At 50.7% G+C, this 20,435-nt stretch overlaps 7 protein-coding genes across 7 annotated transcripts; 3 read left to right on the top strand and 4 right to left on the bottom strand.

Moving 5' to 3' along the window:
* Positions 1 to 1,043: 1,043 nt before the first annotated feature.
* HOO65_030723 (Telomerase reverse transcriptase) lies at positions 1,044 to 5,046 on the top strand (the record flags this gene model as incomplete). The annotated part of the gene is made up of 8 exons (XM_071001792.1): positions 1,044 to 1,550; positions 1,625 to 1,937; positions 2,012 to 2,883; positions 2,943 to 4,331; positions 4,394 to 4,437; positions 4,539 to 4,576; positions 4,660 to 4,827; positions 4,913 to 5,046. The coding sequence occupies 8 exons, from the start codon at positions 1,044 to 1,046 to the stop codon at positions 5,044 to 5,046; spliced, it is 3,465 nt and encodes a 1,154-aa protein (XP_070860402.1).
* Positions 5,047 to 5,373: 327 nt separating this feature from the next.
* On the bottom strand, positions 5,374 to 7,035 carry HOO65_030722 (membrane bound o-acyl transferase family protein; the record flags this gene model as incomplete). The annotated part of the gene is made up of 4 exons (XM_071002107.1): positions 5,374 to 5,808; positions 5,919 to 6,141; positions 6,216 to 6,366; positions 6,423 to 7,035. The coding sequence occupies 4 exons, from the start codon at positions 7,033 to 7,035 to the stop codon at positions 5,374 to 5,376; spliced, it is 1,422 nt and encodes a 473-aa protein (XP_070860401.1).
* Positions 7,036 to 9,091: 2,056 nt separating this feature from the next.
* Positions 9,092 to 10,165, top strand: HOO65_030721 (uncharacterized protein; the record flags this gene model as incomplete). The annotated part of the gene is made up of 2 exons (XM_071002293.1): positions 9,092 to 9,175; positions 9,245 to 10,165. 2 exons carry the CDS (start codon positions 9,092 to 9,094, stop codon positions 10,163 to 10,165), a joined length of 1,005 nt encoding a protein of 334 aa, XP_070860400.1.
* A 269-nt stretch (positions 10,166 to 10,434) lies between these two features.
* HOO65_030720 (actin binding protein) lies at positions 10,435 to 12,943 on the bottom strand (the record flags this gene model as incomplete). Its single annotated transcript, XM_071001918.1, has 3 exons — positions 10,435 to 10,556; positions 10,631 to 12,661; positions 12,751 to 12,943. The coding sequence occupies 3 exons, from the start codon at positions 12,941 to 12,943 to the stop codon at positions 10,435 to 10,437; spliced, it is 2,346 nt and encodes a 781-aa protein (XP_070860399.1).
* A 1,303-nt stretch (positions 12,944 to 14,246) lies between these two features.
* HOO65_030719 (uncharacterized protein) lies at positions 14,247 to 15,100 on the top strand (the record flags this gene model as incomplete). Its single annotated transcript, XM_071002345.1, has 3 exons — positions 14,247 to 14,355; positions 14,487 to 14,724; positions 14,860 to 15,100. 3 exons carry the CDS (start codon positions 14,247 to 14,249, stop codon positions 15,098 to 15,100), a joined length of 588 nt encoding a protein of 195 aa, XP_070860398.1.
* A 412-nt stretch (positions 15,101 to 15,512) lies between these two features.
* Positions 15,513 to 16,802, bottom strand: HOO65_030718 (trna threonylcarbamoyladenosine biosynthesis protein; the record flags this gene model as incomplete). Its single annotated transcript, XM_071000480.1, has 1 exon — positions 15,513 to 16,802. The coding sequence occupies one exon, from the start codon at positions 16,800 to 16,802 to the stop codon at positions 15,513 to 15,515; it is 1,290 nt and encodes a 429-aa protein (XP_070860397.1).
* Positions 16,803 to 17,404: 602 nt separating this feature from the next.
* On the bottom strand, positions 17,405 to 19,972 carry HOO65_030717 (Conserved oligomeric Golgi complex subunit 4; the record flags this gene model as incomplete). The annotated part of the gene is made up of 2 exons (XM_071001912.1): positions 17,405 to 18,691; positions 18,758 to 19,972. 2 exons carry the CDS (start codon positions 19,970 to 19,972, stop codon positions 17,405 to 17,407), a joined length of 2,502 nt encoding a protein of 833 aa, XP_070860396.1.
* Positions 19,973 to 20,435: the final 463 nt, after the last annotated feature.

The raw sequence follows: 20,435 nt of genomic DNA, 5'->3' as shown, positions 1-20,435 counted from the left end.
CTTACGGTTCAACTGATGCCGACTAAGATGTTCGGCACGTGAATACAGCTTGTGACAGCCACTGACAAGACAGGCAAATCGTCGGGGGGCGCCTTTCCGACTCGCGCGCTTGTATGTCTTGACGGCAGGAGAAGAAGCAGAGGCCAAAGTGGAGGCTGACGCATACGCTTCATCTGGCAAGGGGGACTCGTCAGGTCTCGGGGATGCAGAGGTTTCCATGATGGAATAGAAGTTGCTAGCATCCGGGCTCGTGCAGCTGTCTGTCTAGCTTCCGGGGTTTCACAGTCACATTCTCAAAGAGCCTTGGGAGAGAGCCTTGAGAAACGCCTTCAAGACAGAGCTAAAGGGAAAATAGAGAGGAAAGGAAAAGAGGAGGAGATATGAGAAGAAAAAAGGAACAAGAAAAGAAAAAGAAAATAAGGAGAAGATAGCAGAGCTAGCGGGTAGCAGGCTGTTTTTGCCATACCAAAGCCCACGTCCGTACATGTTCCAGAACGACCCTTCAACGCTTGTTTATCTTTTTTAACCTGTATTGTGCCATTTTCCAAGCAGTGACCCCCACGTGTCATGATAGAGATAGATTGCCGTGGGGGGGGGGAGAATAATAACACACGATAGGAACACCAGCGTTAATTTAATAAATTCCAGTAGAGGGGGGTATAAGGCAATGCAATGCACAGGTACCTTTAAAAGCACAGGTAATATTATAAAGTCGCACGGGTCGTACAAACATTCGATTTGGGGGTTCAGTCTTGATCCCTGGCCGTTTCAAGTATTCTAGGGTTAGGCTATGTGTAACAAATCTCGGTGAGATCGGTGAGCACCGGTAAACAGCATCGGTGAGACTATCGCGAGCTCATAATCAAGGCAACGACCTTCTAATCGCGTTAACAATTTTGCCAACGTACCACGCCACACTTAGTGCGCACAACATATAATCAGAATATCCTTCCTTGCACCTTGCGGCCTTCCTATATTTACTATCACCCATAATCAACAGCCCCTTCTTACCAACTAATGACATCACTGCTGGGACTAGCATCATGCAATTTCCTGGACGCATGCGCAGCAATGGTGTCTGTGATAGCTCGCTAAAATCAGAAAACTCGAATCCGAAGCAAACGCAAACCCTCGAACACGCTGTTCTAAGCCACTACTTCACGCGAATACAGACGCTCCGAGAATATCTGCTAGTGCAGCTCCCTAGGTCCTCGCGCATTCGGCGCAAGAAGATCGCGTCTCTTGGTAGAAGGCCCCGCGCAAATGAGAACGAGGAGAGCCTTGCAATTGCTGCCTTTCTAGACTCAACGTTGGTTGGTATCCCCAACACGGTAGACGCTTCCCTAGCTATAACTAAAAATGCGAACCGCGATTGCGACGGAGCCGCAGACGGCGGAAAGAACCCAAACACATCAAATAAGGCTGCCCCTACCGTTATAGACTCCAAGCTTCCAAAAATGAGGCAGCAATTTGCAGAGCTCTCCATGATGGACGAGTCGTACGTCACTATATCTGGTTCTCAACGGGTCGATAGCTTCTGCCAGTCCGAGGTGAGCAAACTTCCCTTTCGAAGCTAGCCATGACACAGCACAACGCTAACCCCCAGAGTTGCGCGCTTCATTAGATTGTGGACTTCTGCGTTTGGTTCATCTTCCAGCGCAGTGCCGGAGTCGCCTTCCCCAAGCATGTGCTTTGTGACGGCTACGAACGGGGCAGCGGTAGCAGATTCTCTAACCGCGACCTTCTGGACCGGCCTATTCCCGGGCTGTTTCTCAAGCGCCGTAACGAGCACGTCGAAATGATCAAGAAGGACCCTTGGCCCCAGATTCTGGCGCTTCTCGGCCGCGCCGGCGAGGATATCATGATACACATGCTTTTGAACTGCGGTGTATTCATTGCGCTCAAGGCCGGCGTTGGAAACGTGTTCCAGATCAGTGGTAGGTTGCGTTGGATGTAGATTGCAGCGCTACCCGCACTGTCGCACATAGAAATGTTTCTAACTCACTCATAGGCATACCGCTCACCAGCATGTCGATGCTGCCCTTAGACCACAAGAAAATCAAAACGACGGCCAAGGTATCTACCACATCTGTCGATGAGCATGATCACAACGACAAAACCCCGCTATATACTCCACTGCAGATTGAGTTTCTTCGCAGTCGTATGCTGTACGGTCGCGCGGCACTTACTGCCAAGGGGAATGTGAAGGCTGGATTTCGGCATATCCACGTGCTTAATCGCTATCCGCTTACAAACAGTGCCAATCATGCCGAAAATGATGTTAGGTTTGCTGTCGGCGATCTCTCTACCATCAAAATCATGGCGTACATCTTTCCTCGCCAGTTTGGCCTCCACAACGTTTTCACCTCCAAGGTCGACTACTTCAAAACAAGCCACAAGTTTCAGGACTACACAATGCGCGATGACGAGCTGGATCTGCGCTTTGGGAGGCTCATCGGCGGCACAAGGCAGCTCGATATCAAGATTCCAAAGAGACTTCGAGGGGACACCCACAGGCTCGTTTGGCGACTGCAGGTGCTGCATAACCGCTGTTCGTATTCTGAGCTGCTGAAGCACTACTGTCCGACTCAGTTTGACGCCCCATCTCGAAGCCTTGCTCGTCATTCCGTGTGTCAAAATAACGCTTCTACGGGGCTAGTCCCTACGTCCCACACGCAGTGTGCTAAAAACGCTGTTTCCAGCCTAAGCCTCACTGCTACAGCAAGACGCAAAATGGGCAAAAGGTTGCGCCGCATAGCTCGCAAGGCCATCACCCTTAACAACGGCCAAGAAATCACCGACTTTGCGACCCCAACCTATCAGGTCTCAGCCTTCTGCCAAGCCGTGATTTCCAACATCATCCCCAACGAGTTCTGGGGACTGGTGAGGATCAACAGCACAACAAGGCCAAGGTTCTGCTCATGGTTGCCCGTTTTGTGCAGCTTCGCCGCTTCGAGAAAATGACGCTTCATGACGTTGTCCAGGATCTAAAGATAAACAAAATGGACTGGCTGACCCCGCCTAATCTCCGTGGCAAGAAGATGAGCCAAACAGACCGCAACAAGCGGCTCGAGATTTTGAACGAGTTCATGTACTACGTCTTCGACTCCATGCTGATTCCCCTCCTGCGCAATAGCTTCTACATCACAGAATCTAGCAATGACCGTTACCAACTCTCTTACTTTCGCCACGATATTTGGAGAGCGCTTTCGAGCCCAGCCCTAGCTGACCTCAAAAAGCGTATGTTTGTTGAGATGAGCCCTCCACATGTGCAAGCTCTCCTCTCATCACGCCCTATTGGCTTTAGCTCTCTTCGCCTACTGCCAAAGGTCACGGGCATGCGACCCATCATGAACCTGCGTAGGCGTCAAGCTTCCAAGGGGCTCAAGCAAAATCTCGGGCCGTCCATCAACTCTCTCCTTGCGCCTCTGCATGAAGTTCTCAAGATGGAAAAAAGGCGACGCCCCGATCTCATGGGTTGCTCTCTAGCAGGAATGGAGGATATCTTTGTGCGTCTAAGAAAGTTCACTCTAGGACTCCCTACCCCGTTGCCGCGGCTGTACTTTGTCAAAGTCGATGTCCAGTCAGCCTTTGACACCATCCCACAGTCGGCCGTGCTCGCCCTCATGAACCGAATTCCTCAAGAACCACATTACGCTATCAGCAAGCACATAGAGGTAAAGCCAGGACCCAAGACTACCACCGGCCCCTCAAGCGTCGCGGAATCAGAGAAACCAACCCGGCGGTGGGTTAGCACAGCAATCTCAGGGAAGGACCGGCGGCTATTCATCGACCGGATTGAAGACGCGATGGCGCCCACAATAAGTCACAGAGGGGATGACAAACAAGGCTCCAATGGTACCGCTCCAGAACCGGCTCCGGCTCCGGGCACCAAATGCAACACCGCCTTTTATGGCAGCTTCGCCTCACGTGTATACACGACGCACTTCCTGATGAATAAGCTGCTCACACAACACATCAATACCAACATAGTCAAAATAGGCAAAAAGTTCTATGCCCAAAAGCAGGGCATCCCACAAGGCTCCGTGCTCTCATCTGATCTATGCAATTTCTTCTATGCTGACATGGAGGCCCATGAGCTGGGCTTTCTATTCGAGCCTTCTGCCCAAGACATGATGAATAGGAAGGCCGAGCCGGGCCACGCCAAGGACACTCTGCTCATGCGCCTAATTGATGACTCGCTGCTTATCACCACAGATAAAGCAAAGGCACAGCGCTTTGCAGAGATAATGTTACGAGGCCTGCCCAAGTACGGCGTCACCGTCAACCCACAAAAGAGCCTGGTCAATTTTGATTGTGTGGTGGACGGGGTGCGTGTGCCGCGGGGCGACGAAGCCGCCTTTCCGTACTGCGGCACGCTGATCAACTGCAGGACGCTAAGCGTTATGCGCCTGAGGAAAAAGCTAAGCAACAAAGGTAAGCTATTGCTAAAGTAAGTAGAGATGTCTGATCTTGCCTTGTTACTAACATGTATTTCTCTACGTAGATCTCTCCCAGGCCCTAATCGTGGAATACAGCCGGAACCCCGGACGAGCCTTCCAGAGACGGGTTCTTCGTAAGTTACACAACGCCACCAAGCAAAGTTAGATATCGCATCGTGCGCCCAATGGCAGCTAACCCACCCTATTTTGCACCCAGGCCTCTTCCGCGTCCAGTCGCAGGCCATGTTCTATGACTGCACCCACAATTCCACACGCATCGCACACGCCAACCTGCAAGGTGCTATGGCGGACATTGCTCGCCGCACTTGGGCATATATCCGGAGCCTCCCACAGAGCAAGAAACCCAGGTCACAAGTCATGATTCGTAAGGGATAACTCCGTTCAAAAGACGAAACTGGGCAGCCGTATTCAGCAATCCGCAGATGGCCAAAACTAACCGACTTGTGTAGAAACCGTTGCAAAGCTGGCTGAAATCGCCCACCTTCTGCTCAACGCGCGCTCCAAGGCTTCCAAGTTCCCCGGCTACAAGTGCGACATCACCCGGCCGCAAGTGCATCTGTATGTCAATCAAAAGCCTGCCTAGCGTTGCCCTATGCTCTATAATATCTACTAACACACATGGGTCTCTCCTTTTCCCGCTGCTTTTTAGGGCTGTCTTTGAGGCATTCGACACTGTGTTTGCCCCAAAACGGGCCAAGTACACTGACTTTATTGACTGGATGCACACCGAAGCCCGAGCAACAGTGGCATTGGCTTCAGGGTTTGCTAAAGAATAAGGTGCCACTACAAACACTTTTCGTTGATCTGTCTATTACTTGTTTCTAGACATTTCTATCGCCTGATATCTAGACAGTCTAATACAGTCTAATCTAGTTTGCCTTGCTTCTTCTTTTTTATTGTCTTGTTCCATCTATGCTCCGTAGCCGATTTCCCACCAGTGCTTACCCACGTAAAGGGAGCCCATATGGTTCCTATCCCACCGCCACGGCGACTCGCCGGGATATCCATATCCCATTGCCCTAAGGACTGAGTATGGCGATGGCTCAAGCAGCCAGACACCGCCAGTAGCAAAGTCATCGCCGAGCAGTGGAGAGCTCCCATAAAGCCATGCCATCACAAACAGCAAATTGCCTATTCTACGCAGCCACCGTGGCAGTCCCAGCGGCCTCACAGCTTTACAGAGTGTTTTCTGCAGGCCGATTCCAACACCCTGGGCCAAGAAAAAGAGCAGAGGCCGGACATAGTCCGTAGAGGGTGTGGATGTGAAAGATGCACCAGCATGCATCAAGCCCGAGCCAATAAAAGCTGAAGCGAGCAGGGCGGCCTTCTTTCCGGGGAAGCGGCCCTTGCCATGGCCCCATATGTATCGCACGGGGCCATAAAAGGCGCCCGGAATGTTTGGTGCCAAAAGACACCCCAGAGCCCGCTCAGACCAGTCTCCCACACAGAACTAACAGGGCCGAAAATGGAGCTATACATCCACGGCTCGGCGCGCATTGGAAACAAATAGGAGAAGACAAAAAACTGCACGACCTCGAGGTGATGGAAAACGACCTGGAGCCCTGCTAGAATGCAGGTAAGAAAGAACAAGGCGCGGTATGCCGGCAGCAGCACGGTTGGGATCCAGGACAGATGGGCGGGTGGGTACTCGAACGGGGGTACATGCCGCGAGGACCAGCTATAAAAAATGGATCCATTTCAACAAGAATGGTAAGAAGATCCAACATCAAATAGCCCGGTATGACAGCATACAGGGTGCGCTTGAAAAAGTCAGCCCTTGTTTGGCAGCGGGTGTGACCAGAGCGAGAGACCAAAGGAATGGTGGAAATGTCAATTATTTCCATGGTGTGTGGCTTGGAGGGCGGGGGAGGATGCGGCATCGTTGAGATGGCCCAGCTCCATCCTGAGGGTTGCGTCAGTCAATCAGTCACTGCCAGGAACGGACCAAGTTAGACTTACCTGCACCTCGAATCGATGTTACAATGTCAAAACCCCAGAGAAACCGCTGACCAAAGGAGCCGTTGTATGGGTATGACTCCCAGTAGTACTCAACCTCCTCTTCAACCATTTCTGCTGTCAAGAGCTTGTCCTGGCGGTTCTGCGCTGGCTTTTTTCCCCTTCGAGGTGATTTTGTCGTCCGTGCTCGTTTTTGGGCTCGCGTCAGCGCCCGAGGCCGAGTCCGCTTTGCCACTCTTTCCAAGTCCTGAGCATCTAAAAACACCAATGCCATGGCTGCGACCATAGTGCCCCAAACTGCGACCATGCCAATACCATAGCCACAGGCAACATTGGTGCTTGCCGAGCGTAGAAACAGATCAGCATTGAATGCTACTATAAAGGCCAAGACGGCCCAGCGCAGAGATCTAAGCCATGGACGACCACGCTGTGGTATAGCCAGATACAGCGGTGGGATTACAAAGCAGCCAATGAACGTTGTTGGCACCAGGAATGGCAGATGTTTGCCAGAAGAAATAGAGTTCCGGGTAACCGTACCATAGAGCTCGCTCAAGGCAGCTTTTGGATATGGAGAGGCTAGTATGGCGGCAAACTCGGCATCAGATGGCTGGACCATCGTGGTTGCTGGTCTAGGTAGAGGGTTAGGGTTATTGGAGAATAATGATAGATAAGAGAGGGAGTCAGCGATAGACTGGAGGGCTGATGATGAACTCGAGCTCTTGTGACTGACGGAGAATAAGGAGCCTTGCAGCTTGCAGGGAAGAAAAAAAGTGTCTTAGCCGTTCTTGTAGCCCAACAGATACAGCCGCCAAAACAAGACAGTCAGGGAGGAAGGCGAGGAAGTAAAGTAGAGAAAGCGAACAGGCAAGGCTGTCACGCAAAACAAGATCAAATATCAAATAGAGCGCAAGGCTACCGCATAGAAAGAGTTAACACAAGAACGAGAAAAGATCACCGGCCAAGAAAATGGAACATTGGCTAGTTCCTAATTACTGCGAAGCAGTTAATAGGCGTGATGCTGATGGCCAATGCAAGCGAGCCTTCAGCTTGAAGGCCCAACAACAAAATATTTGCTGGGATTTGTAGCTGTTTTGTTGTTTACAGGGGCCAAAGCTTTGATGCTTGGGGGGGGGGGGTGGGGGAAGGGTTTAGCTTTGAGGACGGCTGGTTTTTGTGTTTTGTGCCTTGTGCAGGGCGGCCTTGGGTCGACACCAGCCTTCCCCTTCCCCCTTTCTGAAGAGTAAATGCTACAGCCTCGTCATGCCTTCCTGTTTTGTTGAATAATCCTAAACTTGAAAACTGGCCTGAAGTCAACAATAGCAGAGCGTGGTAATGAACTACAGGAAAAGGGAAGGAGCAGACACACGAGGAAAGAAAACAGGTACACAAGAAGCACAAACGAAAAAAAACAAACAAGGCATCTTGTCACTTGTTAGGAGTCTATGTGCAGCTGATGACAGCTGACGTTTCCTTTCCTTCTTTCTCTTCGATAAACTGGCGTCAACCTGCCCTCCGGGGGTAGTTGCCTCGGTAGCTCGGTCGGTGGGCGAAGAACGGCTGGCGGTCGAGTTAAGCTTTTGGGAAGGAGGTGGTTCGAGCATCAGATGAAAAATCCTGTATCGGGCAAAAGCGAGCAGACTCGACAACAACAGCAAACAACACCAAATGCGACGGCCTTTGCTCATTTCTTATGTTATGATTCTTAGAGGAAGGAGGGGTGTACGCATAGTTACATTATTACTACTACTACTACTACTACAGGTATTAAAGCCTCTAGGCTGCTATAAGCCCACTTTGGTCTATTCCTTCCCTCCCAGCCAGCCATGTCCCACGCTACAACAACCCTTCAAGCTTGTCCCATTCTCTCGGCCAGCTGAACCTTTTTTTTGGTGGTTGTTCTGTATTTCTACCCCTGTCTTGTTTCCTGATCTGTGCTCTTAGTCCCGCTTCTACCATTATTTATTGGTTAATGAAAGGCTGGATAGGTGGGCTTCTCGTCAACCTGAAGAGCGGGAGGATACCACCATAACCACCCTGGAACCCGGCGAGTCTTTGCAGCTGGAGGCCGTGAAGCTCTTCCACCTTCCAGCTCTTGCATCTCCCAGCTCTTACAGCTCCCAGCTCTTACAGTTCAACAGCACAAATATCCCTCGCTTTTTGGTGGTTGCCTCTAGCTTGAAGTTTTGTGATTTGCTTGTCTTCGTGTCTGAGACATCAGAAAACCCTTTCTTGTTATTCTCTCCTGCTTCCTAGTTTTTTGTTTGTTGGATCCCTCCTTGCTTCTTCAAGTCTAGCTCAGGAACTTGACTTTTTTTCTGGACCTTTTTAGTGGCTTGTTCGGGGAGGGGATCATCTTCGCTCATCTATTCCTTTTCCTTCTGATCTCGCCGCGCCCTTTTTTCTTCTTCTTCTTCTTCTCCCCCCTCTTCTTTTCTGGCTTTATGTATTGACTGTTTATTCCCTAGACTGCTTGGCTCTTTTCTTTCTCTTCTGCATTATTCTATCACTATCATTCATAATATTAATTACCGACAGACTGTCTCTCTGCTTTGCGAACAGCTTTGCGCCCCTACCTTACTTATCTCACTCTCACTCTACACGAACACCCGTCTCTCTTTGTCTCCGACCCCTTATCCGGTCGTCTTAGTTCTCCCCCAAGTTATCCTTTCCCAATGTCCAACGCTGAATTCTACCAGCAATCAGATTACGATCCGTTTTCGCATCGTACTAGTGCAGAAGCAACTGCACCTGCGATTGTAGGCATAGTCTAGTTCACTGCAATCTGCCCCCATGTCCTTCTGCTAACCCCGTTTGTCTCTCACTAGACATATGCTGGCCCTGATGACCCCGGCTGTGTAACGTCTTCTACTGCTGTTTCGCACGATCGCCCGGTCCAATATACATCTCAAGCACAGCTACCTGCTCATGTTCAAACATCCACACAGTCGCCTGCTAATGCGCCACTTGGAGCTGCAGCAACGGCGACGACGGCGGCGGCAGCAATAACAACTACGGCGCCCCCCGCTCCATCTTTCGGCACACTAAACTCCGGCATCCCATCACTAGAACTTCAATCGTCGAGCCCCGAGCTAGTTATTCAACCACACCAGTATCCAGGCCCCGGCCAAGCTCCCGGCATAGTCCCACCACAACACCCGCCCTTCGGTGGCCCACAGCGCATGCCAAGCCACCAGTTACCACCATCGCCATCGACATTGCATGGCTCAACATTGTACGACGAGCCTCAAACGCCTAGTACACTGGACCCCCATCAGCAGCAGCTACATCAACAACAGTTGTTTCAGCAGCGCCTGCAACAACAGCAGCAGCAGCAGCAACAGCAACAACAGTTCCAACAGCCCCATTCCTTTTCACCTGCGCCCACCGCCTTTTTGCCGAACGGCTATGCGCAGCAGCCGCTTGGAATGCCAATGATGCAATCACAGCCACAGCCACAGCCACAGCCACAACCACAACAACTGCAACAGCAACAACTGCAGCCACGGCCATCAACTCAGCTGCAGCCATCCCCCCAAGCCCAGAACCAATCGCAACAGGCCCGGCCGCAAGTTACCTCCACCTCGGCTCCTGCCGCCCCAGTAGCACCGGCTGCTTACACCAAAGATTCTAATAAAAACCGAAATTGTCTTATTGTGGGGTTGTCTGCCATGTGTTTTTGCTGCGTTATTGACGACGTATGCGAGTCATGTGTAGATTGCTGTGATTGCTGTATGGATATTTTCTAGGAAGGTGTAAATGTCTTGGCGAGAGCCCCATTGTATCTTGAACAACTTGGTCATAGAGGGGGTTTTGTAATTTTGAATAGACTCCCTGTCTGAAAAAAGAAGATATGACATGAATGGAAAAGAAATACCACTTGTGCATGAAGAAAGAAAGAAAACAATCAACAAATCAAATAAAGCTCCCTCATCATCAAACCGCGCCACTTGGAATCATGATCACATCTGCCTCGTTCCCATTGTGCGCCTTTCACCATCTTTGATACGGCTTGTGTCTACCGCAGCTCAACATAGTTGGCAGGGAATAGACCAGACTTGCCATTATAGTGACCAAACCACCAGTCCTCGTCGGGGAACTCAATGTTCGTGACGGTAGCACCCTCAGGGAAAGATACCTCTATAAAACAAACAGTGGTTAGTATGATCATGTATAAACTATCAAGCGATATTGCTTGAAAGAGGAGAACTTACCATTGTCTTCGGCAGCCTCGTAGTCATACTGTGCAACGGCAGTCTGGCCTTCGTCGCCACCAGCGGCAGGGGGTGCTTCTGGCTCCGGTTCCGGTGCGGCAGGAGGCGCAGGAGGTGCAGCAGGAGCCTCTTGCTGCTGCTCATCTGCTTCATCCCCATCAACCAAAGTGACATAGTTGCTCGGGAATAAGCCTGATTCCCCATTGGCAGTAAATCCAAACCACCAGTCTTCGTCCACCATCTCAATGTTATACACATTCTCTCCTTCCTTGAGCTCCAGTTCGTTGTCTTCGGCACGCTCGTAGTCGTATTGGGCAATTGCTGTTACACCTCCAGCAGCGGGGGCAGAGGCGGGAGTAGCTTCTTGCTCTTCCTCTTTGGTGGCAGAAGAAGCCGCAATAGCGGCACCAACTGCTCCACCAACAGCTGCCGCGCCAGCCGCAGCAGCAACAGGGGGTAGAGCAGGAGCTCTCATAGGACTCTGGGCGCGCACAGGAGCAGCCGGTGCAGGAGGAGGAGACGGGCTACGGGCCACAGCAACGGGGACACGTACAGGCGAAGGCTCGCGTTCCGGTTCAGGCTCGATTTCAGGTGCGGACGGCGGCGCTGAGCGCGTGGGAAGGCCAGGCAATGCATATCCACCAGCAGGCTCTGAAGGGCGCGTTGCAGTAGGCACAGGGGGGGGGGCGCTGTCTTGGGGAACAGCAGGGGGGCGAGGTGCACCAAAACCAATAGGCTGAGCTTCTTTGAAGCGGTCACGGGCAGAAGCAGCCGAAATGGATTCGGACTCCTGCTGAGGCTGTGCTTGTCCTGGCTCATCAACATTGCCAGTAGCATTGGGAGAAAGAGCACGGCTGTAGGTAGGGGCGTTGACGGACCAAGACTTGCCAGTATAACCACTCTTCCACTCGTTACCGCTCTTCTGGGCGGTAATAGGAGCAGATGCAATTGAAGGGGCAGTAGCAGGAGCAGCAGCAGGAACTTTGCCTTTCTTCTCAGCCCAAATCTGGGCAGGGGTTTTTCCGCCCTGGTCGGCAAAGGTACGGCTAGCTGCGCCTACGGGGGGTACAACGGGCGCGGCGGCAGAAGCACCAAAAGCTCCCGGCAAAGGAGCCTTGGTCCCAGTGAAGGAAGGCGAAATGGTCTTCGTTACCTTGGGCTTAGGCAGGGAAGTCATGCGGCCAGACTGGGAAGGCTGCGTAAAGGCAGCACTGCGCTCAGAAAGGCTTAAGGGGCGTTCTTGTGGCTCGTCATTTCCAGCGCTTTGTTGTTGGCGTGGGGGTGCATCTTCTTGGGGCTTAGCACGTGCGCGAATGGCAGCAATGTCAACCTTTCCAACAGGCTCGTAGGCGCCCTTAACAGGAGTGGGCCGTAGATCCTCTTTGTTCCTAGCTTGGGCGCGGATGGCAGCAATATCAACCTTCCCTACAGGTTGGTAGCCACCTCTAACGACGTCAGGACTGGCCTCGACGATGTTTTGCTCAAAATGCGATGTTTGTTTTTGCTTAGTGAGCTCAGCAATGTTGACCTTGGTAGGCTGGTAGGCAGACTGGACCTTTTGAATTTCGGAGCGAGTGACTGGGGGCGCATCCTCGCCCCAGCCATCTTCATCGGTAGCACCGTTATTACGGGAACGCGCAGCAACAATAGGATTGACACGAGAAGCAGCACTCATGGCGGTAGGGGTAAAGACAGGCTTGGAGGCAACCGGTGGCCGGGGCTGTGAAGGCGCGGGCGCTGAGGCGCCAGCATATTTAGCTCCGGAAGCGTCGGAAACCTTTTGGATGATGGATTCGGGGGTGAGATCGGCATCGGAGCGAGCGGTTATTTGAACATGGTAGCCATGAAGCACCTTGGCAACGGCAGCCAAATGGCTGGTAAAGTAACCCTTGGTTCTTTCGGGAACGCCTCCGCCGCACCAGCCAATAAGCACACACTTTGGCAAAGTCGAGTTTGGGTCCTTGACCTTGACGAAAGCAAACTGGATGCGGCCTTCGTTGAAGTCTTGGATAAGCTCGTCAAGTTCGCCCTCTGCGTGGTTGAGAGTTAGCAAAAAGCTGGGTTAAGACGTTGGTTGAGTGGCCGATTGGCAGAGGAGGGAAGGGAAGGGGAAAGCTTACCATCTGAGCCCTCGACTTTTAGCAGACTTTCTTTGTTGCCTGTATCTTGAAAGGCATTGGCCAGAGGCGCTTGCACGGAGAATAAAGCCCAGTGGGCAAAGGTAGCAGAATTGGAAGAGAGCTTGGCATTGAGGACAGCATTGTAACTGCTTCGGATAGAGGGGCCATTGGCTGAAAGGTTAAGGGATGCCATGATTGGGCGCAGATAGATGTAGATGTCGGCTTCTGTTGGGGAGAAAGAGAGGGTAAGAGAGAGATGGCCGTGGCTGACCTTAGGCTGAACGCGGAGAAAGGAATCAAATGGGCGCAAATGGAATTCAATATAGAAAAAGAATGCAGTGAGACAGAATAAAAAGAATAGAAGGAGAGAAAGAAGTGAGAGCAAGCAATTGGAATTGGGGAGGAGGATAAAGAGGAGATAAAAAAGAGAAAGAAGAAAGGAAGAGGAGGCTGGCTTGATAACTGCGGCTTTGCTTGAACAGGGAAGGAGAGGCAAGGCTGAAGTTGTAAATGAAGCAGAGAAAACGAAACAACACGGGCAGGCAGGAATTGAGGCCTTGTCCCGGAAACGGCAAGGACCTCACACTCAAACTAAACAACAGACAAGAATGGATAGAAGCCGATGGAATCTTGCGGGAGGGGAAAAGACTATGGATGACGTGGTAGGCTGGAGCAGTTGCAATTTATTTTATTGTCGGTTTCAGCTTTCAAGGTAGTTAGTTACCAATGGATTGCACAGAGAAGTAGCAATAGTCGCTTTGCTTGTTTCTTTGCTATAGATATAGACGAGACGGAAGGGAGGGGCTGTGTAGTTGTAGCACATTGATGCCTATTTCATGGGGAGCTTCCATGCTCAACGCTATACTTATTCAGTAGCTTTCCCCTCCCCTCTCCTCTCTGCTCCAAAGAGCTAGCCTACCCTTCTCACAAGCTTGCCTAGCCTGTCAATTGGCCACTCACCACATGTGGAGCCAGACTGGGCTTGAGCTACAGTGGCTAAGGAGAAAACATTCCCTGCTTCAGGCAGTCTGGCTCCACTAAAAGAACCCTGAGCCCCTCTTTAAGGATAGCCCAAGCTTCTCAGAGTGGAGGCCCCCGAAACATCACCCCCTGTTTAACTAGAATGTAACTACTTTGGACTAAAGCCCATCTCCTTTACATTAACTACAAGCGTGGCATCAACAAAGGGGAAGCCTACTCTATCTTTATAGGGCCTTCTAACTGCTCTGAGCCTGGCCATGAAGGCCCAAGTTGGTACTACATACGAGTGTGCGCAGCGCAGCTGGCTTTTTTTTTTTATAGCGGCAAACGTGTAAGATCTGCTTCTCTGTCCATATCTGATAACCGAAGCCCTTCTCTCAGCCTTGTGCATTATCTTAGTTCAGAACCTCCACTGTGGTTTTCAATTCGGTTCTCGATCCGCCTCTGTTGCTAGCCTCATCATTTACGTATTTTCCACTGCTTGTTTACCTCACATTCTGCCGCATTCTTCCGCAATGGCTCCCGGAATGTCGCTTTTCTCGGTCAATGCCGTGCTCGTGCTAAACGGCGAGGACGGCTCACGGATATTGACCAAGTACTACAACGCACCCCACCAAGGCACTGGTAAGCTCTCTTCTGTATTTTCTTTCCCTTCGTGACAAGAGCTTGCTATGATGCCTATCTTGGTTTGGTCTTGATACACATCATGGCATAACTGTCTGCCTATTATCTCTAATTCTTTCTCTACCATTCAGGCGCCCCCACCACCTCGAGCCCGTATGGCGACGTCAAGTCACAAAAGGCTTTTGAAAAGGGCCTCTTCGACAAGACAACAAAGCAGAATAACGATATTATTTTGTATGACAACCGCGTTGTGCTGTACAAGATCGACTCCGACGTTATTATCTACGTGGTCGGCAGTCTAGATGAGAACGAGATTTTGCTATACAATGTGATTCTAGCGTTGCGCGACTCGCTACACCTCCTATTCAAGTAGGTTGACATCAAACGGCTCAAACACCAAACCACTAGCTGGCTTTTTAAACGCCATACTCTCCCCTCCCATATCCTCCATGTACATCCCTTCCCTTTATAATGTCTTCATACTCATGCCCTACTCTCTCACAGGCAATCCGTTGACAAGCGCACCATCCTTGAAAACTACGATCTTGTCGCTCTTGCTATTGACGAAATCGTCGACGACGGCATCGTTCTCGAAACCGACCCCACTATCATTGTGCATCGTGTTAGCAAGGCCCCTACACAGGATGTAAACATTGGCCGAATCGATCTCAGCGAACAGGGCGTCAACAACCTGGCGCAGCTCGGTCGCGCAAAGCTGACTGACTGGTTGCGACAGGGCCTGTAAATAGAGGGAGAGAGAGAAAGGGTTGCATGAAATAGAAGAGGAAGAGAAAGGAAGAACCAGCCTTGTTGTTTTTTAGTTCTGTTCTTCATTGACGCTGGTCGGACGCAAATAACTACGATATACCATTACGATAACGATATCATGCTCCACTTCATATGGCAGATAGAGTGCACCTATGCCAATAGCTCTAGGTGCCTATTGTGTGCTTTTTGCGTTTGTGGTCTGTGGTACTATTTCCTGTAGCGCAATGTCTTATGGATGTCCCATACCGTTGTCTCATGATGCTGTCAATATCAGCCTTTTTTTCTTTTTGTCTACTAACAGAAGAAGCCTCCCGATGGTATAGCGTGCCATTATCTTTTTTGTCCATATCCCTTTGTTCCAATCTTAGAGTGCCAAACGCCTTCTTTTTTCAGGCATGTATCTCGGATGCTGCCTTGCGAAGCCGATTCATGACTGCACCACCAATGTCAAGATCGTCTACCACACCGTCTACAAATATCACATCTGCTCCACGACGGTCGAGCGCCCTCAAAGCCGAGAACAAGCCCTGTGCAATGACCTTCATGTCCTTAGATAGGTCAACATCAAACACCGTGCCTTGCAGCGTCTCATCTTCAGTCAAAAGATTGCCTTGCAGCACCACAAACGACTCGTCTTCGTCCTCATAGCCCTGAAGCTTAGGCGTCACACTGAGCTCGCCTGTTTTTATGCCACCTGCTTGGCTCCATCGCTGCGTCCGGATGACTCCAATCTTAATATCACCTCTGTTTGCAAGAGCTGCCTCCATATGGCTTGTGACAACACCGCTTCTGGCATCTACCGCTGACGATTCATAAAGAACAACACGCGCCTTAGGACTGTAGTGTTTATACTTCATTCCTGGTGCGCGTGGTGTAGCTTTTCCCACCTCACTATGGTCCTTATATCCTACCACCACATTCTCCCAGCCTGGGCACTCACGGATCTCATCAATGCTGACTCCGCCAGGCCTCAGAATTGCCGGTGGGTTACTCAATCCGTCAACCACTGTGCTCTCCACTCCCACGCTACATGCTCCTCCGTCAATTATTAGCTCGATGCGCCCGTCTAGGTCATCCAGCACGTGGCGCGCAGTCGTGGGCGACGGCTTAGTCGATGCATTAGCCGACGGTGCTGCAAGCGGCACACCTGCCAGCTTAATTAGACTTAAAGCTAGGGGCGTCTGTGGCATACGCACACCCCATGTTGCCAGGCCAGCCGTAACCTCGGGTGCTAACTGGGAGTCTGTCGCATTGGGTAGTAATATTGTTAAGGGCCCGGGCCAAAAACGTTCAATCAATGGCCGGTATACAGCAGGAATTGGGTCGAAGTTGGTGTCCGTATTCGCATTCGCGCGCCACGAACCAGATGGGTCTAACAAGTCCCGTAGCATAGTCAGGTCGGCAATGTGACTAATCAACGGATTATCCGATGGCCGGCCTTTGGCAGAGTAAATACCCCGCACAGCCGGGCTACGGGTAGCGTCAGCACCGAGCCCATAGACAGTCTCCGTAGGGAAAGCCACCGGGCAATCGCTAGTAGTTAGATATGTAGCGGCAGATTCGAGGTCAGCGATAGCGGGGGTAGAAGTAGCAGACACAGGCACCCATGTTTCGAGAGAGCCGACGGGCGAGAATGCGCCGAGAGGGCCTGGCCTTATTTTAACTATACGAGTCTGCATTAGAGCTGCAGTAGCAGGAAAGGGCGAGAAAAAAGAAAATGCGACAAGATCAAGTCTGAAGCGAGCAACAGAAGAAGCGAAGCGAGCAAATGCTGCTGTGACGGACAAAGTCAACGGCGCCACGGCTGAAGTTAGTAGAAAAAGATAACCTGTATGAGAATAGGAGGATTGAATCAGTGCAAGACGCGCTGGTATCAAAACACAATTGCCCAGCCTAGATTGTACAGAATGACGTCGGCGGGGTTAAAATTCACACACAAAAGTAAGTCATGAATGATTGATTAGATAACTAATAGGTAGTTGAAAAATTATTATAGAGGGGCAAGCCAAGCAGCCAAAAAAGGTAGTTGCTTAGGAATTCTGATAGGCGGCAACTGAGTCATTCATTGCAAAACCTTAGACATCAATTATCAGTTAATTACCCAAGCAAAACAAGGGAAATTTCTCTATAAAACATCCGTAGCTTGTAGTTACTCTTTTGCAGTGTTCATCTCATGTTCATGTTCAAACAGTTGTAATTTCCTCGTTAAGAAAGTTTTGCAACAACCTCCACTATGTATATTCGCATCATAAAAAGCATAGCATGGCATGGTAGGCCATCTTTACTTGACCAAGGTTCTTGCCTTATTCCGCTCTTCATCACTGAGGACCCAAAGGAACCCGTCCTCGTTTCCAGCATCCGCCTCTACTTCTGCCTGCGCGGCAATTGCCATTTCCTCCCACTCTTCTTCCTCCATATTAGCCACCATGAGGATCTGTGATACCTTGGAAAAGGCCTCTCGGACACTATAGTTTCCCTTGGCCACAGTACTAATAATAGCGCCAAAGTCTTTTTCCATTCGGATAGCGCCAAAACCAACAGTGCGGCCAGCATAGCTCCAAATCCGTTTTTCAAGCATTCGGGCAAGGTAACGCGCTGTGATTTCGTGGAGTTCAGCATATGTCTTGGGCGTCATGATACGAGCAATGGGCCGCACGAGTAGATCCCAGCCATGTTCAAAGCGACGAGGTACTTGATCAAGCAGCTCCATGACATCCTGGCCATCTTGCTGTGAAATTTCTTCGAGATCCTCCTCACTAAGCGAATAGTCAACATCGCGGAACGTCTCCGATAGGATCGGGCGCAGGCGCAACTTGACAACGTTGCTAAAGAGAACTTGGATACCCTCTAGCATCAGCTCTGTTGTTTTGGATGTGAAGGAGTGTAGCATGTTAGTCAGGTGGCCAGCGGCAAAGGCCGCATCCTTAGAAAAGGGGAAACTATGTGACACCTGTGAGCTAGGGGCTGGTATCAAAGCGGCCGAAGATGGTCCCGAAGCCGAGGTTGTAGCCGACCCCGAGCCCAGGGCTGAGGCAGCTGCCATAGCTTGTTCAGGCGTAGTGCCAGTCTTCCCAGCCACAATTCGTCCCAAATAGTCATTAGCCATGTCAAGGCTGTTGATGAGTACCGTAAAGCTAATGATCTTGTCCTCTGGTGGGAACCCGCCTTGTACTAGAGGCTTGGGATAGGACTCGTCTCGCATCTTACGCTGTATCATGCCCACAAAATCAGCGCCAAGAATACGAGCCACGGTAGGTATGACGGAGGCAACAATATCCTTTTGTGACGTCGACAGGCACTTTTCTATTACAGCGTTCACAATGAAGACAATGTCATCCACTGCCATTATGATAAATGGCGGACTGCTGCCCAGCGTTTTTGAGGCATTGAGAGTAAGGCCGGTCGGGTACTCGTCCATCTGAAAAGCCTTTTCAACAGAACGTCGAAAGAAGAAGGTCGACATGATGTTATAAGGCGTCGTAAGCTTTGAAGCAATCTTTTTGTTGATATTGGACTTGACCAGCACATCCGGAAGAACCAGGCTGGCATCGTCTGGAGCGGTAGGGTCCTGTAGGAAATGGTTAGTTAACTTGAATAAAACTGAAACGACCCAGGGCTTACTGTTGTTGCGTACCTTGCTCTTTGCAGATAAGAATCTCGTATATAATGCCCAGCGGCTGAGCATCACAGAAATCTCCCCCAGCAAAGCATCAACTCCCTTCATGTTGACACCCTCATCTTCGCTATCTTGTGCATTTGCTGCTGAGCCCATTGCCGGAGATCCAACCCTGGGAGTGGAATTCCGTTGCTGTTGTGGTAGAAAGCTCTGCACTAAAAAGGAAAACGGATAGCTCTTGATGTCTTTCAATCGTCTCTCTATATTCCGGTCTTCGCCCCACGAATCCAGGATAATGCCTCCCTGTACATCAACCTCTTGCTGAAGTCGTTCAATGACCCGCACCATTTTCCCACTACCATAGTGTCTTTCCACCAGCCCACCGTGGCCATCTACCACTTGTGCGATGTGCTCAAACAGCTTCGTCAACGCATTAGCATAGAACAGTCCCTCTGTTTTCTGAGCATCTGTTGCTTGCCTCAATGTTGTTCTCGCTGTTCCCGAGACACCCTGGCACACGTACTTTCCATAGATGTCTAGCCCGGTATCACCACGCCCGATTAACGGAAACAATTTAAAGAAGCGCGTGACCTTTGCTGCATCGCCCTCATCAGCAGCCTTTTCAAACTCGCGCAAAAATAGTCCACACAGACTTTCCTTAGCATTCTCTAGCGTCGTCCATGGCGCATCTGGCACTTCGACACTAGGTACAATCGCAGTCGCAAAGCCACCACGTACAATGGTTTCAGGCACTCTTGCTGCACGTGCAATGTACCCCGCTGCTGCTTCCCAGTCCTGTGGTGCGCCCATGCTGCCGACTACGCCGTTGACACAGGCCTTGAGCTCAGCAACTTGCTCAACCACCCCCAGCGTGGCCTCAACACGACTCTTCTCCAGATCGAGCTCGCGCACTTTGTCGCTTAGTCGCCCGGCCGTCTCGGCTGCAGACGCCACCATTTGCGAGCTAATGGTGCGTACAGCAATTGCCTGGCTGCCAAGCGTAGCGCGTAGGAAGTCAAGTCGGGTAAGCTCGCGCGCAAGTTCAGCTTGTGAGGCAACGAGGCCATCAAGCTTTGCGGTCAAAGCGACATCGCGTTGTTGAAGGTTCGTAAGGGCTGTGCGTACAGCAGATATATCACTGGCATTGTGAATACTCGGTAAGACTTTGGAGTCTGATTTGGCGGCACTGGACCTAAGACCAGGTGTTGGTGGTGGACGTATGCTTGTAGTCATCATAGAAAAAGTTGGTATTTGCTAAAAAGTGTGAAGAGGTGGCGCTGTTAGGTTGGTTTGATCGATAGGGTTAAAGCGGGATGCCGGCTAATAAATCAGGCATATCCCAGATGTGGATTCGATAAAGAAGATTTTGCAAGTAAAAGATTCAAGATGCTGTTAATTTAGCTTCGCCGATAAGGCTTAAAGCCAATGTGCAAAGGATATTTTATATTTGAGACGACGAGGCTGAGCTTGAAGCTTTTGGCCGATAAATGAAGCTATCGACATCAAAATGGGAAGCTGCAAGCTTGGTATGTGGGGGGCCACGTCGTCAGAGCTACCGTGCACTGTAAAAACACTGTAGCGTACAATGGAGAAATATCAGGAGTTAGGGACTGTTGACCACTAATAAACACTAATATTCCCTGTAGTTAAGACTATTTAAAATACTACGCACGGCCCCAAGCCTCTAGACTTACAC

The sequence above is a fragment of the Ceratocystis lukuohia genome, assembly GCF_044167205.1.
Source record: "Ceratocystis lukuohia strain C4212 chromosome Unknown Supercontig3_pilon, whole genome shotgun sequence".
Classification (NCBI taxonomy): Eukaryota; Fungi; Ascomycota; class Sordariomycetes; order Microascales; family Ceratocystidaceae; genus Ceratocystis; species Ceratocystis lukuohia.
The sequence above is the reverse complement of the archived record's forward strand: the minus strand, read 5'-3'. Positions and strand labels throughout refer to the sequence as shown.